At 56.0% G+C, this 16323-nt stretch overlaps 1 protein-coding gene across 2 annotated transcripts in view; it reads right to left on the reverse strand.

Moving 5' to 3' along the window:
- Positions 1-16323, reverse strand: part of NEURL1 (neuralized E3 ubiquitin protein ligase 1) — a 37562-nt gene that overhangs the window by 8134 nt on the left and 13105 nt on the right. For both annotated transcript variants that reach the window (XM_030885989.2, XM_045291282.1), the window contains exons 2-3: positions 11321-11562; positions 10705-11026 (exon numbers count right to left, since the gene is read on the reverse strand). In XM_030885989.2, the coding sequence (XP_030741849.2) occupies positions 10705-11026; positions 11321-11562 (564 nt within the window). The remainder of the gene's footprint in view (positions 1-10704; positions 11027-11320; positions 11563-16323) is intronic.

Genomic DNA, 16323 nt, shown 5'->3' on the forward strand with positions numbered 1-16323 from the left:
CCATGTGGTCCTCTCTGTGGACTGGCTGCTCTAATTGGGAACATCGTCCTCAAGGCCTGGTGGGCCAGGGTGTGCTCCACTCTCTCCTCCTCCCCCTTCATCTGTTCCCGTGTGCTCCAATCAAATATGTCCCTCTCCCAGAGCTGCAGATTCAATGCCATCCTTTGAAATAAATTCTTCTGGGGAGAGGGGCAGGTGTCTATGTAGTGGTTGAGATTGGGGCCGGCCCCTCAGACCTCTCCACTGGTTCCCTACTCCACACTGGCATACTCTGTCTTTTAGAATTGTGATGAGTCGGATTCTAACCAGTGAAGGGTTTGTTTTTAACTGTCTGTGGAGCTCTGCCTCTTAACCAGCTCTCCTCTGCGAAGCCTTAGACTCCCCACCCGCCTTCCCACCTCTTCAGCCAATGCACAGACTCAGGTGCACTACTACAGGTGAGCCCTGAGTGTCATGTGGCCACCACCTCCCTGATAGAGGCAGTGACCCTATGAGACAAGAGCAGAACTGCCCCGTGGGGGTGCCTTCCAGTCAACAACACTCATCCATCCATCTGATAAACAGGGACAAGTTTAACCTTATCAAGGATTTCATTTTACTGGGATCCACAAGCCATTCCCTTGGAAGCAGCCATCAGGAAACCCAACGACGTATCGCGCTGGTCAAATCCGCTGCACAAGACCTCTTTAAAGTGTTAAAGAGCAAAGCTGTCACTTTGGTAACTGACCCAAGCCATGTGTGCATATGAAAACTGGACAACAAACACAGAAGACGGAAGACAAGTCTAGTCTGAAGTATGGTGCTGGCGAAACACATTCAATGTACCTTAGACTGGCAGACAGACAGACAGACCTGTCTGGGAAGTACAGCCAGAAGGCTCCTTAGAAGAAAGAATGGTGAGACTTCATCTCAGTATTTTGGACATCTATCATCAGGAGGGACCAGTCCCCCGAGAAGGACATCAAGCTTGGTAAGCGGGCCAATGGCAACAAGAGAAAGACCCTGCTGGGACACACGCATTGTCTGCAACAAGGGGCTCAAAGGGACGATTGTGCCCGTGGCTCAGAGCAGGCCATATTTTGTACTGTTGAGCATGTTGCTGCCAAGAGTCGGAACCGACTGGACTCTGATGTCACGTGGCCTAGGAGGAAGTTCATGTGGGCTTTGGGCTCAGACAGGCCTGGGTTTAACTCTCCAGTCTAGCACGAAAATGGCTCTTGGGCTAACAGCTTTCCTCCAGCCTCAACCCCCTCACCTAGGGAGCAGAAATGCCTGCCTTGCGACAGGGTTGCAGGGTCAGAGATAGGGCAAGAAGCCTGGCCACCTCTATGGTACCTGACAGACCCAGAGCACCGTATTTTCGAATTTGTCAACCAAAACCTTAGGAACACCTATCCTCAGGCAACTGATGCTTGGAACTTTTATGTGGGACTGTGCACCGGTCATGACACGCACCCTGTCAATACCCATAGAATGAAATCTCTTTTCAAAGACCAGGAGAGAGAGGTTAAAAAGTGGAGACAGAAGGGGGGGAGGAAGCACATTGGGGCACAGAGAGAGAGACAAGAAGGGGGTGAGAAACAACCCATTGGTCTTGCTTGAACCATTGCTGGAGTTGGGGGTGGGGGGAAAGGCTGGGAAACCGCTAAAAACGGAATCCCTGGGGCCAGTATCCGGCACAAGTTTGTCTTCTCTCCCACCACCTCCACCCCTCGGGGTCAGGAGCAGCTGCAAGCAGCCAGCCAGCGCTGAAATAGCCCTCCCATCCTTGGGCCCAGCTTGGCCGGGGACCTAAAATAGATGAAACCTGAGCTGGAGGAGCTGGCCAGAGTGACCTCCACAGGAGGGACAGCAAAGGTCATGGCAGAGTGAGGTGTCACCCAGTTGGAGGTCAGGGACGGGTTCATCCCCCAAAGCTCAGAGGGGGCATCCCAGAACCAACTCCAGGGCTAGACAGCTGGGGGCAAACCAGATGGGTAGCCCATGACCCCAAGCAGTGGGATGGTCCCTCAATTTGGAAGCAACAAGTTATGTAATCTGGTGGCTGGGGACACGTGGCTGTCCAAATCGGAGATGTTTATGGGAGGGGGAGGGGTTGTACAAGATAGCCTAGAGAATTCTGCTAAGCTGGCGCCCCTCCGGTGCCCATTTGCTCTGGAAGGACGTCAGTAGTCTGCAGTTACTACCTGGTCTGGCCCCTGGGGGGAGCTCTATAAACACCTGGAGCCGGAGCCCAAGTCCAGGCAAGGATGCAGGGTCAGCAGCTGGTGGGAGGGTCTTCGTGTAAAGGAGGGAAAGGATTCCAATGAAGATTGGGTACAAGATTCTTAACATCTCAGGTTTGATGAGACCTTAGAGGTAAACTCGGAAGCTGGCCTGCCCCTACTGAACCCTCACTCAGCCTTGGCTAGAATGTTCCAGGCCAGGACGCTCACCCCTGCCAAGACAGCAACCATCTGCTGTCTCTGAAGAGCTCTGACTGTAGGCAAAATTCTCTGTGTCTTGATCCACAGTGTGTCCTGCGTCCCGGAGGGGGGGGGGGGATGTTGTGTGTGTGTGTGGGGGGGTCGGAGTCTTATCTTCTTTAGGATAAAGATTCCCAGCCCTCCAGCCTCAGGATGGGCCAGGGAAGGCATCTTAGGAGCCTTAGGACTTAAAATCCAGGTTAGTATTTAACCTGGGCCCTAAAGGACAGGAGGGCTGACCTGGCAGGGAGGCCAGTGTGAGGCCGGCACTGGGGCTGCACTGAGCAGAACCACCCAGCCCTGCCAGTCCGTGGTAGCAGAGGCAGGCCTGAGCACTGTCAGAGGGGCCCTCGGGAGCACAACTGGTTTCTTTAGCAGGACCCGCCCCCAGCCCTCAAGTCATGTTTGTTTAAACTCACATTGGGAGCTCTGGGTGATCTTAACTGCGGGTCAGCCTTCAGCCGCCGGGCCACCTGTCGGCTCTCTGCCACCAGCCCTCACCTGCCCGCCAGCTCATTCGCTGTCTCCATAAACATCCTCCTGCCGGCTGAGAGCTGGCACAGGGCAGGGGGAGGAGCCAGCGAGGTGGGGTGCATGGCCTGCAGGCAAGGGGGTTGGCTACTCCCGGTGTTGTGGAGTACGGGTTGGGTTGCTAACCACAAGGTCAGTAGTTCGAAACCCCTAGTTGCTCCTCAGGAGACAGGTGTCAAGGTAGTCTTGGAAACCCAGAGGGGCAGTTCCATTCTGTCCAAGGGTTACTGTGAGTCAGAATCACCTTTGAGTGGCTGGGCAGTCCCCTGAAACCCACCCCTGCCTCCACCGGCTCTCTGCAGACCCCACCACAGGAAAGCTGAGACCAACAAGCATATTTTCCAAGACCACAGACTCACGCAGATTCGGACAATCAGTGGGTGTGGGTGGTTCTCAAAACCACCTGTACACACACATTTGAGGGGTTTTATAAAGTTAGTGGAAAAATACCGTTATCTTTTCATTCCGTTTTTCCATGAAGCAACCCCCCCACTGCGTGTGTGTGTGTGTCCAAATCCCAATGTTATCTAATGAGTTCTGACTCATAGCAGCTCTGTAGGACAGAGTAGAACTGCTCCTTACGGTTTCCAAGACTAAATCGTCACAGGAGCAAGCAGCCTCATCTTTCCCTCACAGAAATGCTCGTGGGTTTGAACCACCAGCCTTGTGCTTAGCAGCCCACTGCCCATCCTACAGTGCCCCCAGGGCTACTATACACACCCACGCACACATACAGAGAGAGATAGACTCCTTGTGCCCAGTGGAATCCAACGCTCCTGAAGTCTAGGATGCGGGCACAGTGCCCCTGTGCCCTCGCTCGGCACCTGTCAGTGGCCTTGCAGAGACTGCTGTGGAATCTCCAGGCTTCAAGGAAGCCAGTCGGAGACCCACGGACCAGGTCCCAAGACCCGATTCCAATGATAGGGCTGGGAATGGGCGGGGTGTCTCTTTGGTATACTTTAAACCCTAATGTTTTAAAGTTAGGTATACTTTTCAACCTGAACATGTTTGCATTTGTACACACACTTCTTCACAGACCGGCGAGCCTCACAAACTCCCTGTGAGGAAGGTGGGGCTCTCCCCACAGAGAGGGGGTAGCACAGAGAAGCTGCGGAACCTGCCTGAAGCTAGTGCGTGGCCAAGCCAAGCCCTGATGCAGTCAGGTCTCCTGCTCCTGACACAAGGGCTTAGTCCCCAACTCTGAGACCCAATTCCTCTCCTCCACAGATACACTGTCCCTAGGCCCCCAGAAAGGGATACGAGGCAGAACCATTAAGAAGCCACCATTTTTTGTGAATGAAAACCATGCCAGCATTGGCTCTTTCAATTGTATATGCCCATTCTGGCTGGAAGTTCAAGGGTACCGTGAACAATAGGACCCATCACTGCCCCCAGGAGCCTGCAGGGAGCTATGTGGCAGGCAGACCTATCTGGTTACCAAATTGGGACCCTGGGCACCCCCCTGGTCTTCTCCAAAATAATACTGCAGGCTCCCGGCATCCTGTCACCCTTCTTCACATATCACCCAGCAGGCAGGCTGATCCTCGGGGCCTTGAGTTCTGGGGAGCATTCCTCGGGGGTCATAGAAAGATGGCATGCATCCAGACTTGACAGAGAGATCAGATAGACTCATATCTAAAGGAACTGAGAGGTAATATCCAAGGTCCCAGGTTCAACTTTCAGCTCCAGCAACTACTGGTCACGTGACCTTGAGCCAGCGATTGAGTTTCTCTGAGCCTCCATTTCCTGGTCTACAAAATGGGTATAATACTACCTACCACCTTCTTGAGGGCTGATGAGAGGATACAATGAAATCAAGTGCATGGAAGTCCTGGATCAGAGCCTGCACCTACCAGGCACGCTGAGAGTGGGCGTGAGGACTAGACGAGCAACAGGAACTAACGATGATGATCGTGTGCACGTGGAAGGCTTCGGCTGTTTTCTCCCAGAGGGACACAGTGCACGAGGCTCCTGCCACTCAAAGCGCCACGTGCCTGGGCACTGAGGAGGGAGCGGGTCAGCCAAGTTAGCAGGGCAGGGAAGGCTCGACGCTTGGTCATAGTGACAGAATTTGGGATCCGCAGACATGGAGTGCCCGGAAGGACCTCTGAAACTGAGGAGTCAGTGGTCAGGGTTTTCTTCTTTTTACAAAGTGAACTGGAGATGAAAATTGCGTCCGAGGAGAAGAAGTCACGATCGGCATCTTCAACTCTTTCCCCATCTCAAGAGCTTGGCTCAGGCCTCCTTAAACTAATATTTGCCTCTCGGCCCCTGGCAGCCACGGCTGAGAGTAAACATTGGTTTAGCCTGGGAATCGGAAGCCTCCGATAGCCGTGTGGTCCTTGGGCAGGCCCACTGCCACTGTTGATGCCATTATATTGGAGACCGCCCTGCACAGGGGACCAGATGCAGGGGCCTTATCCACCGGTAGGCCTGGGTCCCTCACAGTGGGGCAGCAGGAATGGCCTGACACCCCAGGGAAGCTACCCTGAGAGTCTCTGTACATCTCTCTCCTGGACCAGAGAGTGGAGTCTTCTAGCAAGACCAGGAGCAGAGCAGACTGCCACGGCCCCTTGGAGGATACCTCCCTCATACCCTCCTAACACACGTCTGGGCTCAGCCACTGCCCTTCTGATCTGTCAACAGGTCTCCCCCGGCCGACTTTAGGCCTGGAGACCTGGGTTCCAGGCCTGGCCTGGCTTCTGACCAGCCGAGATGATTTAAGCACTTCTCTGGGCCTCACACTTCTGTCACCCATGACCGCTCTTACTGGAGAGCTTGACCACACAGCAGCTGTCTACTCCCATGGTCGCCAACCCCTTCCCCTAGCTGTGTGCACACACTCCCTCCTCACAGGGTACCTACCTCCTTCCACTCATCCTCTCCCCTCCTTCCCTTCACCTCCCCAAAGTGGCGTTGTCACTGTAGTTAGGTGCCATCAAGGAATTCCGACTCATCGAGCCTGATTCCGGGACAGGGGAGAACCACCCATGGGGCTTTGTCTAAGCTGTCGTATTGGTGGGAGCCGATTGCCAGGTCTTTTCTCCTACGGAGCGGCTAGTGGGTTTGAACTGTGGATCTTTCCATTAGCAGTTGAGCATTGAGCCATTTTCCCACCACGGCTCCCTTTCTCACTGGGACTTCTCACCTCTGGGCCTGCATAGGCATCTAGATCCCCTCCTGTCTGGTCTCAAAGGCTCCTCCCCAACCAATACATGCTCTTTAACCCCCCTTGGTGCCTGACCTGAAATCCATCTCTGAGAAGTCCTCCTGGATGCCCCCCAAAAGCAACCCCAAAATCAAGCCTCAACAACCCCCCAAATGCAAAAAAAGAAAGGGGCCAACCCAACAAGCACAAAAAACGGTCCCCAAAGGAAAGCACTCCTTAGAGAGACGGGACTGGGCTCCCATGCTTCCCTGAACCCCAGACCCTGCAGCCCTAGTGGGCACAGAGAGATGCTCGGGCAGGGGGTAGGGGGATGGTCTCTGAAGTGGAGTCTGGCTCACCAGCCTGCTGCCAGGACCCACAGCTGCTCTTTCTGAGCCAACATGTCTAAGAGGAGCCGGGAGACCTTAAAACTGGGATAGGAGCTTATCTTTCCACGTATTAATCACCCCATAAAACTTGTGTTTATTTAGTTGCTGGCAAGTCCTTCTTCCTGGAGGTAGGAAGCTGTTATTCTTGGGGAGAGCAGCCCAGGCGTGGGCCAGGGTGCTCGGGGACAGCGGGCAATCTGTGAACTCCTGCATGTCAGGCCCACGGGGAGCCTGGAGGCCTGAAGCTGGCCTGCTGGGACCATGAAGTCCCATCAGGGTGTGGGGCACTTGCTTTAGAGGTGCCTGCTAAGGACAGATACAGCCACCGGCCTCTCCTGTCTGGCCTGGTGTTTGCCTCAGGATGCCTCTGGTCTGGCTAACAGACTAGGTGGGATGTGGAGGCCATTGGCCAAGGTTCCAGGCACAGGCAGGAGGGCAGGGGGTCAGGGTCAGCCGGGAACCCCTAAAGATCAGACCATGGGTATGGGGGACGATCATCCTAGGAAAGACTGGCTTAGCCTCAGGGACACCATGACAGCCAGCCAGTCTCTTCAGGAAGAGAAATGAGACACCCACACACAAACACACCACCCCCTGAGCCGTGGGGAGAAAATGAATGGGGAAGGTGGAGAGAGAGGGCCAGAGAGAGTTTGTTGTCTCCAGGTGAGAGACAGTGGGCAAGGAGGGCAAGGAGGGGGAGAGGGCAGGGGAGGGGAGGGGAGGGGGTCAGAGGGAAGAGGAAACTGACCCAGAGGCTCATAAGGCAGTTGGAAGGACACCAGAGGGGCAGGGGAAGAGAAGGAGCCCACCTCAGAAGATAGCTTGGTTGGACTTTCTTCTTCTTCTTTTTTTTTTTTTCCCCGTTTAAAAATCAATTTAGGAAGACCAAAATGAAGAGGTCTTTTAATCTGCTAATTGAATTGAGGGACCATCATCGGTGTTTAGAAATGCCCAGGGATTATGGTGATTTACAGCTGAGACAGGAATCTGCCAGCTCGTGGCTTTACTGGGTGTCCAAAGAAGAGCCTGCTGGGAAATCCAAATGCAACTGAAAATACTGTAGGAAAATCCATTTATAGTCAGACAGGGAACTGGAGCCAGGCCAGGGCAGGCTCCTGGGCTCCGGACGCCCCCTTCAGGGGACCCTGCAGTCCCCTGAGGATCAGAAGCCTCCTCTCACCTAGAACAATCCCCTTCATCCCCCCTTCCCCCCCAGACCCCCCCTCCTAAGGTGTGTGGGCTCAGTGGAGGCCCTCGTCTGAGAAGGCTTGCTGGCTGCCTGACTCTCTGGATGCCAGCACGGCTACAGGAAAAGCACTGCTGTGGCCCTGTGAGTCCCCGTTCCACCACAGACCGACAAGGGCAAGCCAGGTAGGCCATGGGCCTCAGCTTTCTCCTTGCCAAATGGGGATAAAACTCGCTCCGCCCAGGGCAGGCGGCCGGAAGGTGAAATGGTAGAAACTGGATGGAAACCATCCCCGGTGCGTGGCAGAATCCTGGCCCTTCAGCAATTCAGCCTTCTCCTGAGTGACACTGGTGGTGTCGGCCTCCGGGTCCCCACTTTCCCAGGGAGCCTGGGGCAGCCTGGGGGCGGGACAGGGTCTACCTCCAGGCCCTGCCCACTCACACTTTCCTTCCTGCACCAGGTCATGCATCCCGATACTGCCCTCCTCTCCACCCCAAGATGCCACCGAGGCTCCTCCACAGGCCAGCCTTGGACAGTGCAGCCAATCCCTTGGCGTTGAGAGAGTGCCCGTGCCATGCACTGGGCCCCAACGACAGAGAACAGGGTGCTGCCAGGAAGGCTTCAGGGAGGAGGTGGCTTTTGAGTATGGTCTGAGAGCCAGCAATGGGGACCGTGGAGAAGGGCACTCCTGGTTTAGGGAAGAGCAAGCACATGCATGGCCTTTGCTTTCTTCAACCCCACTGGCTGTGACGTCCTCCTCACAGCCGGGTCGCAGACGAGAAACTCAAGGCTCAGACAGAGGCGGCCATGCGGGAGGGGGCTCCAACTCCAGTCTGGAGAGGCCGACTCAAGCGTCCATTCAAATGTCAAGCGCTGAGGGACCCTGGGCAGGAGGAGGTGTGGGCGGAACTTGAGAGGAAGCTTGGCCGCTTTCTGGAGGAGGGGAGGGGGCTGACCGCCATTGGCTTCCTGGGTGTCAACTGTTTCATAGGACCCCTCACAAGGACCCTGCGGGTTAAGCATCCCCTCCATCTGACCGTTGAGGAGCCAGAAACCCCACAGATAGTCCGTGTAGCCCAGGTGCACAACCCTTTAAACCTCTGACAGGTAGAGGTCCTGCAGGAGCCCCCACTTCATGCCTCAGCTGGTCTGCCTTCTTCAGGAGCTGAGAATGGGTCACAGGCTAGCCCGGGACTCCTGCCATAGTGGTATGGATATAGAAATGCTTCGCTCCCCAAACTATTGGGTCAAGAAAACAGTTTCCTGGTGTTTGGAAGGCACCAGAGAAATGCTGCGGAAAAGGACTCAAATAGCCACTCACTGCAGTCGACTGGATTCCGACGCAGAGCAGCCCAGTAGGACAGGGCAGACCTGCCCTGTTGAGTGTCCGAGACTGTTCATCTGTACGGGAGTAGAAAACCCCGTCTTTCTTCTGCTACAGACTCGCTGGTGGTTTAGAACCACTGGCCTTGAGGTTAGCAGCCCAACTGGTGACCACTACAGGGATAAAAAAGGGCTCCCTCACACAGAGCTGGAGCCACAGGGAACCCAGAACAGATGAACCCCTCGGGACCAATCATGAGAGTAGCCATACCAGGAGGGGAAAGGGAAGGTGGGGGGAGAAAGGAGGAACCGATCACAATGATCTACATATAATCCCCTCCCAGGGGGACCGGCAACAAAAAAGTAGGTGAAGGGAGGCATCGGTCAGTGTAAGACATGAAAAAAATAATAATAATTTATAAATTATCAAGGGTTCATGAGGGAGGAGAAAAAATGAGGAGCTGATACCGAGGGTTCAAGTAGAAAGCAAATGTTTTGAGAATGATGATGGCAACAAATGTACAAATGTGCTTGACACAATGGAAGTATGGATTGTGATGAGCTATATGAGCCCCCAATAAAAGTGCTCAAAAAAATAAATAAATAAAGGAACTGTGGACCGAAGAGCTTCACTGCATCTGGGATCTAAAGAGAAAGTGGGTTTTAGCCGCCTCCATGGCCCGGAGAGGGGCAGGGATGGGCAGTGGGAAGGATGTGTGTTGGTTGAGCATCTGCTTGGTACCCGGGGCTCAGCTGGGCACTTTACTCACCACATTCAATCTTCTCAACAACCCACTTTACAGATGAAGAAGCTGAGGCTCGGGCAGCTGGGCCTCGGCATGACCCATTTACCAAGGGGTCGGTGTAAACCCAGAGTCTGTGGGTGTGCGCGCGCGTGCACAGACACTCTCTCACACACACACATGCACGCACACTTGCTCACATGCACAAGGGCACCAGGCGAGAAGGACCTTGGGCTGGAAGTCAAGGGACCCACGTGCTAGTCCTAACTTAGCCACCAACTCCCTGTGTGTCCCCCAGCAATTCCAGCCCCTCTGCCAGCCCTGGCATGTTAAGGTCTCATGCATGCCATCTCCCCTTCCTGCCCCCTCCCCCCGCCCATGGAGAAGCCTGGTGCCTTCTCCTGCTCCTCATCTCGCTCCCCCTCCCCACCCGAGGGCCCTCTCACTTCCCTGCAACGAACAGCCTTATGCTGGGAACTGAGGCGCAGCCCCCAGGTTCTGAAGCCCCTTCACCCACCCAGCCCCACTGATTTCTGCTCTCCCTCCCATCCCCTGCACCCCACATCCCTACAAAAAGCACCAGGGTGGGGGCTCCCCGCACTGTGTCTCCCCCTGCAGTGGCACCAGGCTGCTATGAAAGCAGGCACTGAAGTATGATGGAAAGCATTCTTCACCTCCTGAGGGGCGGTCCTCGAGGCTGCCTATTACGGCCGTGGGGGTTGTACATGGCACGGCACAGTCTCAAGGGGACACGACGAGTCAGAGCTGTGAGCTTGGGGATGGGTGCCCCCCCCACCCCGCCCCGCAGCAGTGCACACAAAGGCCTTAGTGCCCATGTGGCTGCTGCCCCCCACCCCAAACTCCCCCTACCGCCCACACCTGACGGAACCGAGCATGGCAGCGGAGGGGTGGCACTCACCGAGCAGCTGGACGCCCCGCGTGAGGCCGTAGACATCCACCAGGGCCCAGAGCGGGTCGGCTGTGCGGACCCCGCTGAAGAACAGCATGCCAGCGGAGTCATTGATGCGGTAGAAGACACGGCCCTTCTTGTCCACCCAGAAGGCAATGATGTTGCCTTCGTTGGCAAACTCCTCGGGCAGCGCCTTGGCCCAGAAGCCGCTCTGGGACACCAGGTCTGGGCAGGCATACTTGGGCAGCGAGTCCGGGTGGATGCGGGACGGGTCCTTGCTGGTGAAGCCCAGGCGCAGGGCCCCGCTCCAGCAGCACTGCTTCTTGAGGATCTGGGCGGACAGAAGGCTGGCTCAGACGCCCCGCGCCCAGCCTCTGCACCCCCCAGGGAGACTTCCCAGCAGGCTGGCTCGAGCCAGTGGGTCCCACGGCCACTCTACTCCCCGAGGTCCTCGTTGGGAAGGTTGAGAAAGGAGAAGAAAGAGGTAAGAAACGGGAAAGAAAAAGAAGGGGGTGGGGCTGGGGAGAGGAGGGCACCGGCCGGGCCCAGGGCTGCCAGTGGCTGCGAGGGAGAGGCTGAGAGGCCCAGTGGGGAGGCAGCGAGGGGCAGCAGGGAGGAGCCCCACCTTCAGCCGGACTTGCTCATAGATGAGGACAGGGCGGTTACTGAAGGTGATGGCATTGCAGAAGCTGGCCTGCCTCTTGACGGCCTTGTGGCTGAGGTCCATGAGGATCTGCGAGCCCTTGGTGTGGGGGTGGAAGAGCAGTGGGGTGGTCGGGAGCCCCCCGCTGGACAGCGCCGGCACGCAGTGCTTCTGCTTGTGGTGGCATCGGTGGGAGGTGACGGGGAAAGGGCCCCCGATAGGGTCTGCAAAGGAAAAAGCCGCATGGGTCAGAGAACTGGGTCTTTCTGAGAGCCGGGCCCGGGTCCCCTGAGGAAGGGCAGAGGGCAAAGGCATAAACCAAAGCTGCCCCACTGCTCTCACAGGACCATCAGTGCCCTCAGGACCTCTGCCACCTTGTACCACTGCCCTTCTGCTAGCAGACCAGGCTATGCCCCACCACTTATCATGCTCTACCATGTGCACCTGTCACAGGAGCCCAGGTGGCACGGCGGTTACATGCTAGCCTGAAATCTGCAAAACCACCAGCCTCGGGGGTCTCAGAAACTCAAAGGGGGTCATTCTAACCTGTCTCATAGGGTCACCGCAATCGGTATAGACTCCTAGCGATTGAATGCTCAGCTCTGTACCCATCACCACCCAACATCTTCATTTATTGCCATCGTGACCTGCCACACTCAGAGGCTCTGCAGGATGGAGTGCACTGTCCCTTCGGGTTCCCTGGGCTGTACAGCTTTGTGGAAGCCAACAGCCTCATCTCTCTCCCTTGCAGCGACTGGTGGGTTCAAACCGTTGACCCTGCCGCTCACAACCCAACACTTCATCCACTTTGTCATGCATCAGAATTGACTCGCCGGCAGTGAGGTTAGTTTTGCTTTATTGTTATTTCATTTTATTGGAGCCTCTGACAGCGCTGAATGTCAACATATGTAGAGATGTGTTTGTTCTGTTTTTTAGCCTACCTCCTCCCAGAACCTCCGTCTGTCATCACCTGTCACCCACTGCCACCATCTATCATGACCCATCAGTCACCACCACCCACCGTGGTGCCACCTTCTACCATGATCTTTCGCCAGCAGCCACCCTCCACCAGCCTAATTAATGCATCACCCTTTCCACCACTGCCCACCACCCTTCGCCGGCACTCGCGCCTACTCTCCCTTCGTTATTCACTGGTTTGACTCGACCCGTATGTACTGCATAACTGCTGAGTACCCGGCCTCTCCTCGGCGCCGGCGATGCGGGCACGGAACACATAGGAGCCTGTTCTCAAGATGCCAACAGTCCAGGAAGACAGACAGGCCCGGGGCATCGCCCTTCGCAAAGGCAGGCAGTGATTTCAAAAGAGCATAACCACCGCGGTGGAACGGGAGCCATCGCAAGCACATGTTGCATGTCGGGAGCCATCGCAAGCACATGTTGCACGTCGCCCACGGCGCCCAGCGGCGCTGTAGCAATGTAGCTGTAGTTGTGTGGGAACCTCAAGTGCCCCCCGCCCCCCAAACTCAGTAAAAGACAGTTTGAAAGAAGAGGCCGACAGTGACAAGCGCCAAGGGGACTATCACCAGCCGGCTCCTCTGGAAAGCTTCCTGGAGGAGGATGAGCAAGGCTGCCCTGCACTGGACACGTGACCTTGGAGACCAGGACGTTGGTGGGGGGCAGGAGGGGGCAGCAGTTTCAAGCCCAGGATCACGCCCTCCCTCCTCCACTGCCAGGCTTCCTCCCTGCCCCACACTGCCCGTGCCCGCACCCGCTTGGACACAGGTGGGCTGGCTTCACTCTGTCTTCCTACCTGGCTCCTCTGCTCTCTCTTCAAGGACTCCTGGCCAGAGAGACACGGCGCTCTCTCGGCAGACAGCTCTGCCCGCTGGCGTGCAGTCAGTTCGAACTCATGACTGTCCTCAGAGGGATTCCAATGGCTGATTTTTTTTTTTTAGGAAAGCGATCACCAGGTCTCTCTCGGTCTCTGGGTTGGCAGCCAAGTGCAATACCCCGGGACCCCCCACCCCGACATCTCTGCCTCATCCCAAAGCGGGATAGCAAGCAGGTCTGGGTGCAGGAGAAGGTGCCTTACAGATGCAGGCACTTGGCAGCCAGAACATTGGCCCTGCTTCTGTCCCCGACTGGCTGTGTGACCTTGGGAATGTCATTTCCCCTCTGGGACAATGGGAGACCTCTAACCTGTCACTCTCTTGTGTGTCAGCCCAACTGGCATCATTCAAACCGTCTCGGGGGAGCTGAGGGTCCAGGTGGGGGGTTGTTTGCTTCTTCCCCCGGGTCTGCTGGGAAAGGAAGCCCCCAACCATCCTGCCACTTTGAGGGAAGAGAGACCATGGATGAGCTGGCAGGACACGGGTGGGGAAGGGAGGGGGTACAAAACCTCAGAAGGTGGCAGGCAGTGTCTGGGATGTCTCAACTTTGGTCCCTGCAGGGCAGGGATGGACTCCTGCTGTTTGGTAGACGGGCCTGCCCAGAGGCCTTCAACTCCCTGAGCGAGCAAGTGAGCAAGCGAGCAAGTGGGGCGCGGTAGTTTCTGGGAAGAAGATGGGGAAGAGAAGGGAGGGAGGAGCCTAGGAATGGGCCCCGCCCAGAGCACAGTCCAGGCTGGGTTTGCATTCCTTTGCATTATTTTGCATGCTGGCTTCCTCCTTCCCAGGAGGGTTCCAGACCCCTCTCCACAGCCCAGGGCCAGCAGGACACCTGCCTGAAGACATCCAGGCCTCTCTGGAGCAGCGGGGCCACTGGGTGGATGTGGCATGACAAGCTGCCCACCCTGGTCCCACCAAGAGAGCCAGGCTGGAACTGCCAGCACCGTGTCCAGCACCCAAGCGCCTTGCTCAGAAGACACCCAGCCTGGAAGGAGCAGATGGGCCACGGGCAGTGGAGGTCACTCCAGGGAGGGGGACCTTTGGGGCAAAGGGCACTTGGCTATGGGAGCCATGTCTAGAAAAGGCACCCGGTTCGGACAGTTTGACTTGGGCTTTCCCCAAAACAGCTGCTTGGGGAGAAGCCGGATTCCATGGTCAGATATACCCAGGGGTAGAAAGGAAAGCACAAAGAAAAGATACCTGCTGGATGGATGGATGGATGCCCAAGAAGGGGTCAGGGATACAGTGGACTCCTACTCAGCATGCGCCTAACAAGGGGGAGTTCCAACGTAACTGTGCCGAGGGAAAGAAGGGAGAGGGGGAATAAGAACCTGGGGACCAGCTCGCTATTCTCTCCAAAGCCCCTTCCTCGCCTTGCCACCCTGTCCCCATTGTCTCAAATCCTGGAAGTTGCACACTAAGCTGTAGTGATAAAAAACAGGTAGGTAGTTGTCTGAAGCTGGGGTGGGGGGGAGGGGTGGCTCAGAGGAGGAGGAATTACAAAGGGACAGGAGGGAATGTTCGTGACCTTGGTGATTATCGTGGTGGTTTCCTGGGAATCTGCACGGTGACAAAACTCATCAAATTCTACACTTTAAATACATGCACTCTAGGGTCCATCTATTACACTTTGATGAAGCAGATTTTTACACACCTGCAGGCCCTGGCAGCTGATGGCAGCCCCTCTTCTAGGGACCCGCTTCTGCAGCACCCACCCAGAATCCAAGGACCCACGGCAAGGCCTCTTCCACTGGAGTCCCCATTAGGCTAAGGGAGCCCTCAGCAAAGGCCCACGGGGCCTCTGGACCAATACAGCCCCAGAAGGGCCACACACCCGGGCCTAAGCTCTGAGCCCGGCCCTTCCCAGAAGTGCAGATCCTCTGCCAATTCGAGGGTTAGTTGGTGGGTGGGGGAAAACGGGTGGTACAGGTCCAGTCACCCTGGCTGGTAGCAGAGAAGATGGAGAAGGGGGGCAGAGCTATGGCCTCTGGCCCCTGGAGGGACAAGATGCACCCAGACTTATGGTCTTGCAAAGACATATGCATGGTGACACACACCTGTGAGCCCAGAAAGGTAATCACGTGGGCCAGACCCAAAGAATCACACCCATGCAGCACGCATACCTGGGGATGCAGGTACACCTATGGATGCACAGAACGGAACACACTAACCACACCCAGCACGCGTGCACCATTGAATGCATCACTGTAACTCTGTGTGCCTCACACGCTCCCACCTGCCAGGCTCGGAACTGTTTTGCACACGCTTTCAGATTTTATCTTTGCAGAGAGGGGAAAAATGCTCGGTCCAGTTCGCCCAGGAGGAATCTGAGCCACCTGGCTCCAGGATGAAGTGACGTGCTCAAGGTCACACAGCCAGCAGGAGGGGAATGGAGGAGCCCAATTTACAGCAGCCTACTTCCCGCCTGGGTCATGCCTATCGAGCATAATTACGGGCTTGGGCAATGATTTATGACACACATTCAAATACAGCCAGTAATGCCGTGGGGAGTGCTGCATTGATGTTAATGAAGGGGGGACTCAGAACAGGAGGGGGAGAGTAGTTGCACCCCTGAAGAATGACATCACGCCCCTGAACTGGAGGTGCAGAACCTCAACCAGGGGGCTTGGCTGCATAGATTCCCTACAACGACGAAATGCATGTGGATAAAGTTATATTTTGACAAGGACAGAATACACAGGACGAATAAAATGTGAAACCCATACATCAAAGACATCCACAGGTCGCCTAAACGCAGCTCACGAGGAGCCCCGCGGGGCACGGGCATTATTCCGGTCTCGTGCCCCCACCCCCACCCCCGCACACTCCACAAGCGCCTGCCACTGGAACACCCAAAGGGACCCATGTTCTCAGCCCTCCAGCATTGCTGGTGGGACTCAAAGTAGTGCGGTCCAGGAGAAGAATATATTTTGGCACTTTCCTAGAAACAACTACCCCCTGACCCTGCAACTCCACTCCTGGGGGTTCACTCAGGGGAAAAACAAAGCAGGAAGCACGAACACATATATCCACACGATGACCTACATGCAAAGCTGTGGCCACGGCAGCCTGATCCAATGCAGCCCAACCTGGAGACAACTCAAGTACCCTTTAACTGGTGAAAGGGTACCCCAAAAC

This window comes from Echinops telfairi, unplaced genomic scaffold (genome assembly GCF_000313985.2).
Source record: "Echinops telfairi isolate 266 unplaced genomic scaffold, ASM31398v2 ScPeMD7_70;HRSCAF=299, whole genome shotgun sequence".
NCBI lineage: Eukaryota > Metazoa > Chordata > Mammalia > Afrosoricida > Tenrecidae > Echinops > Echinops telfairi.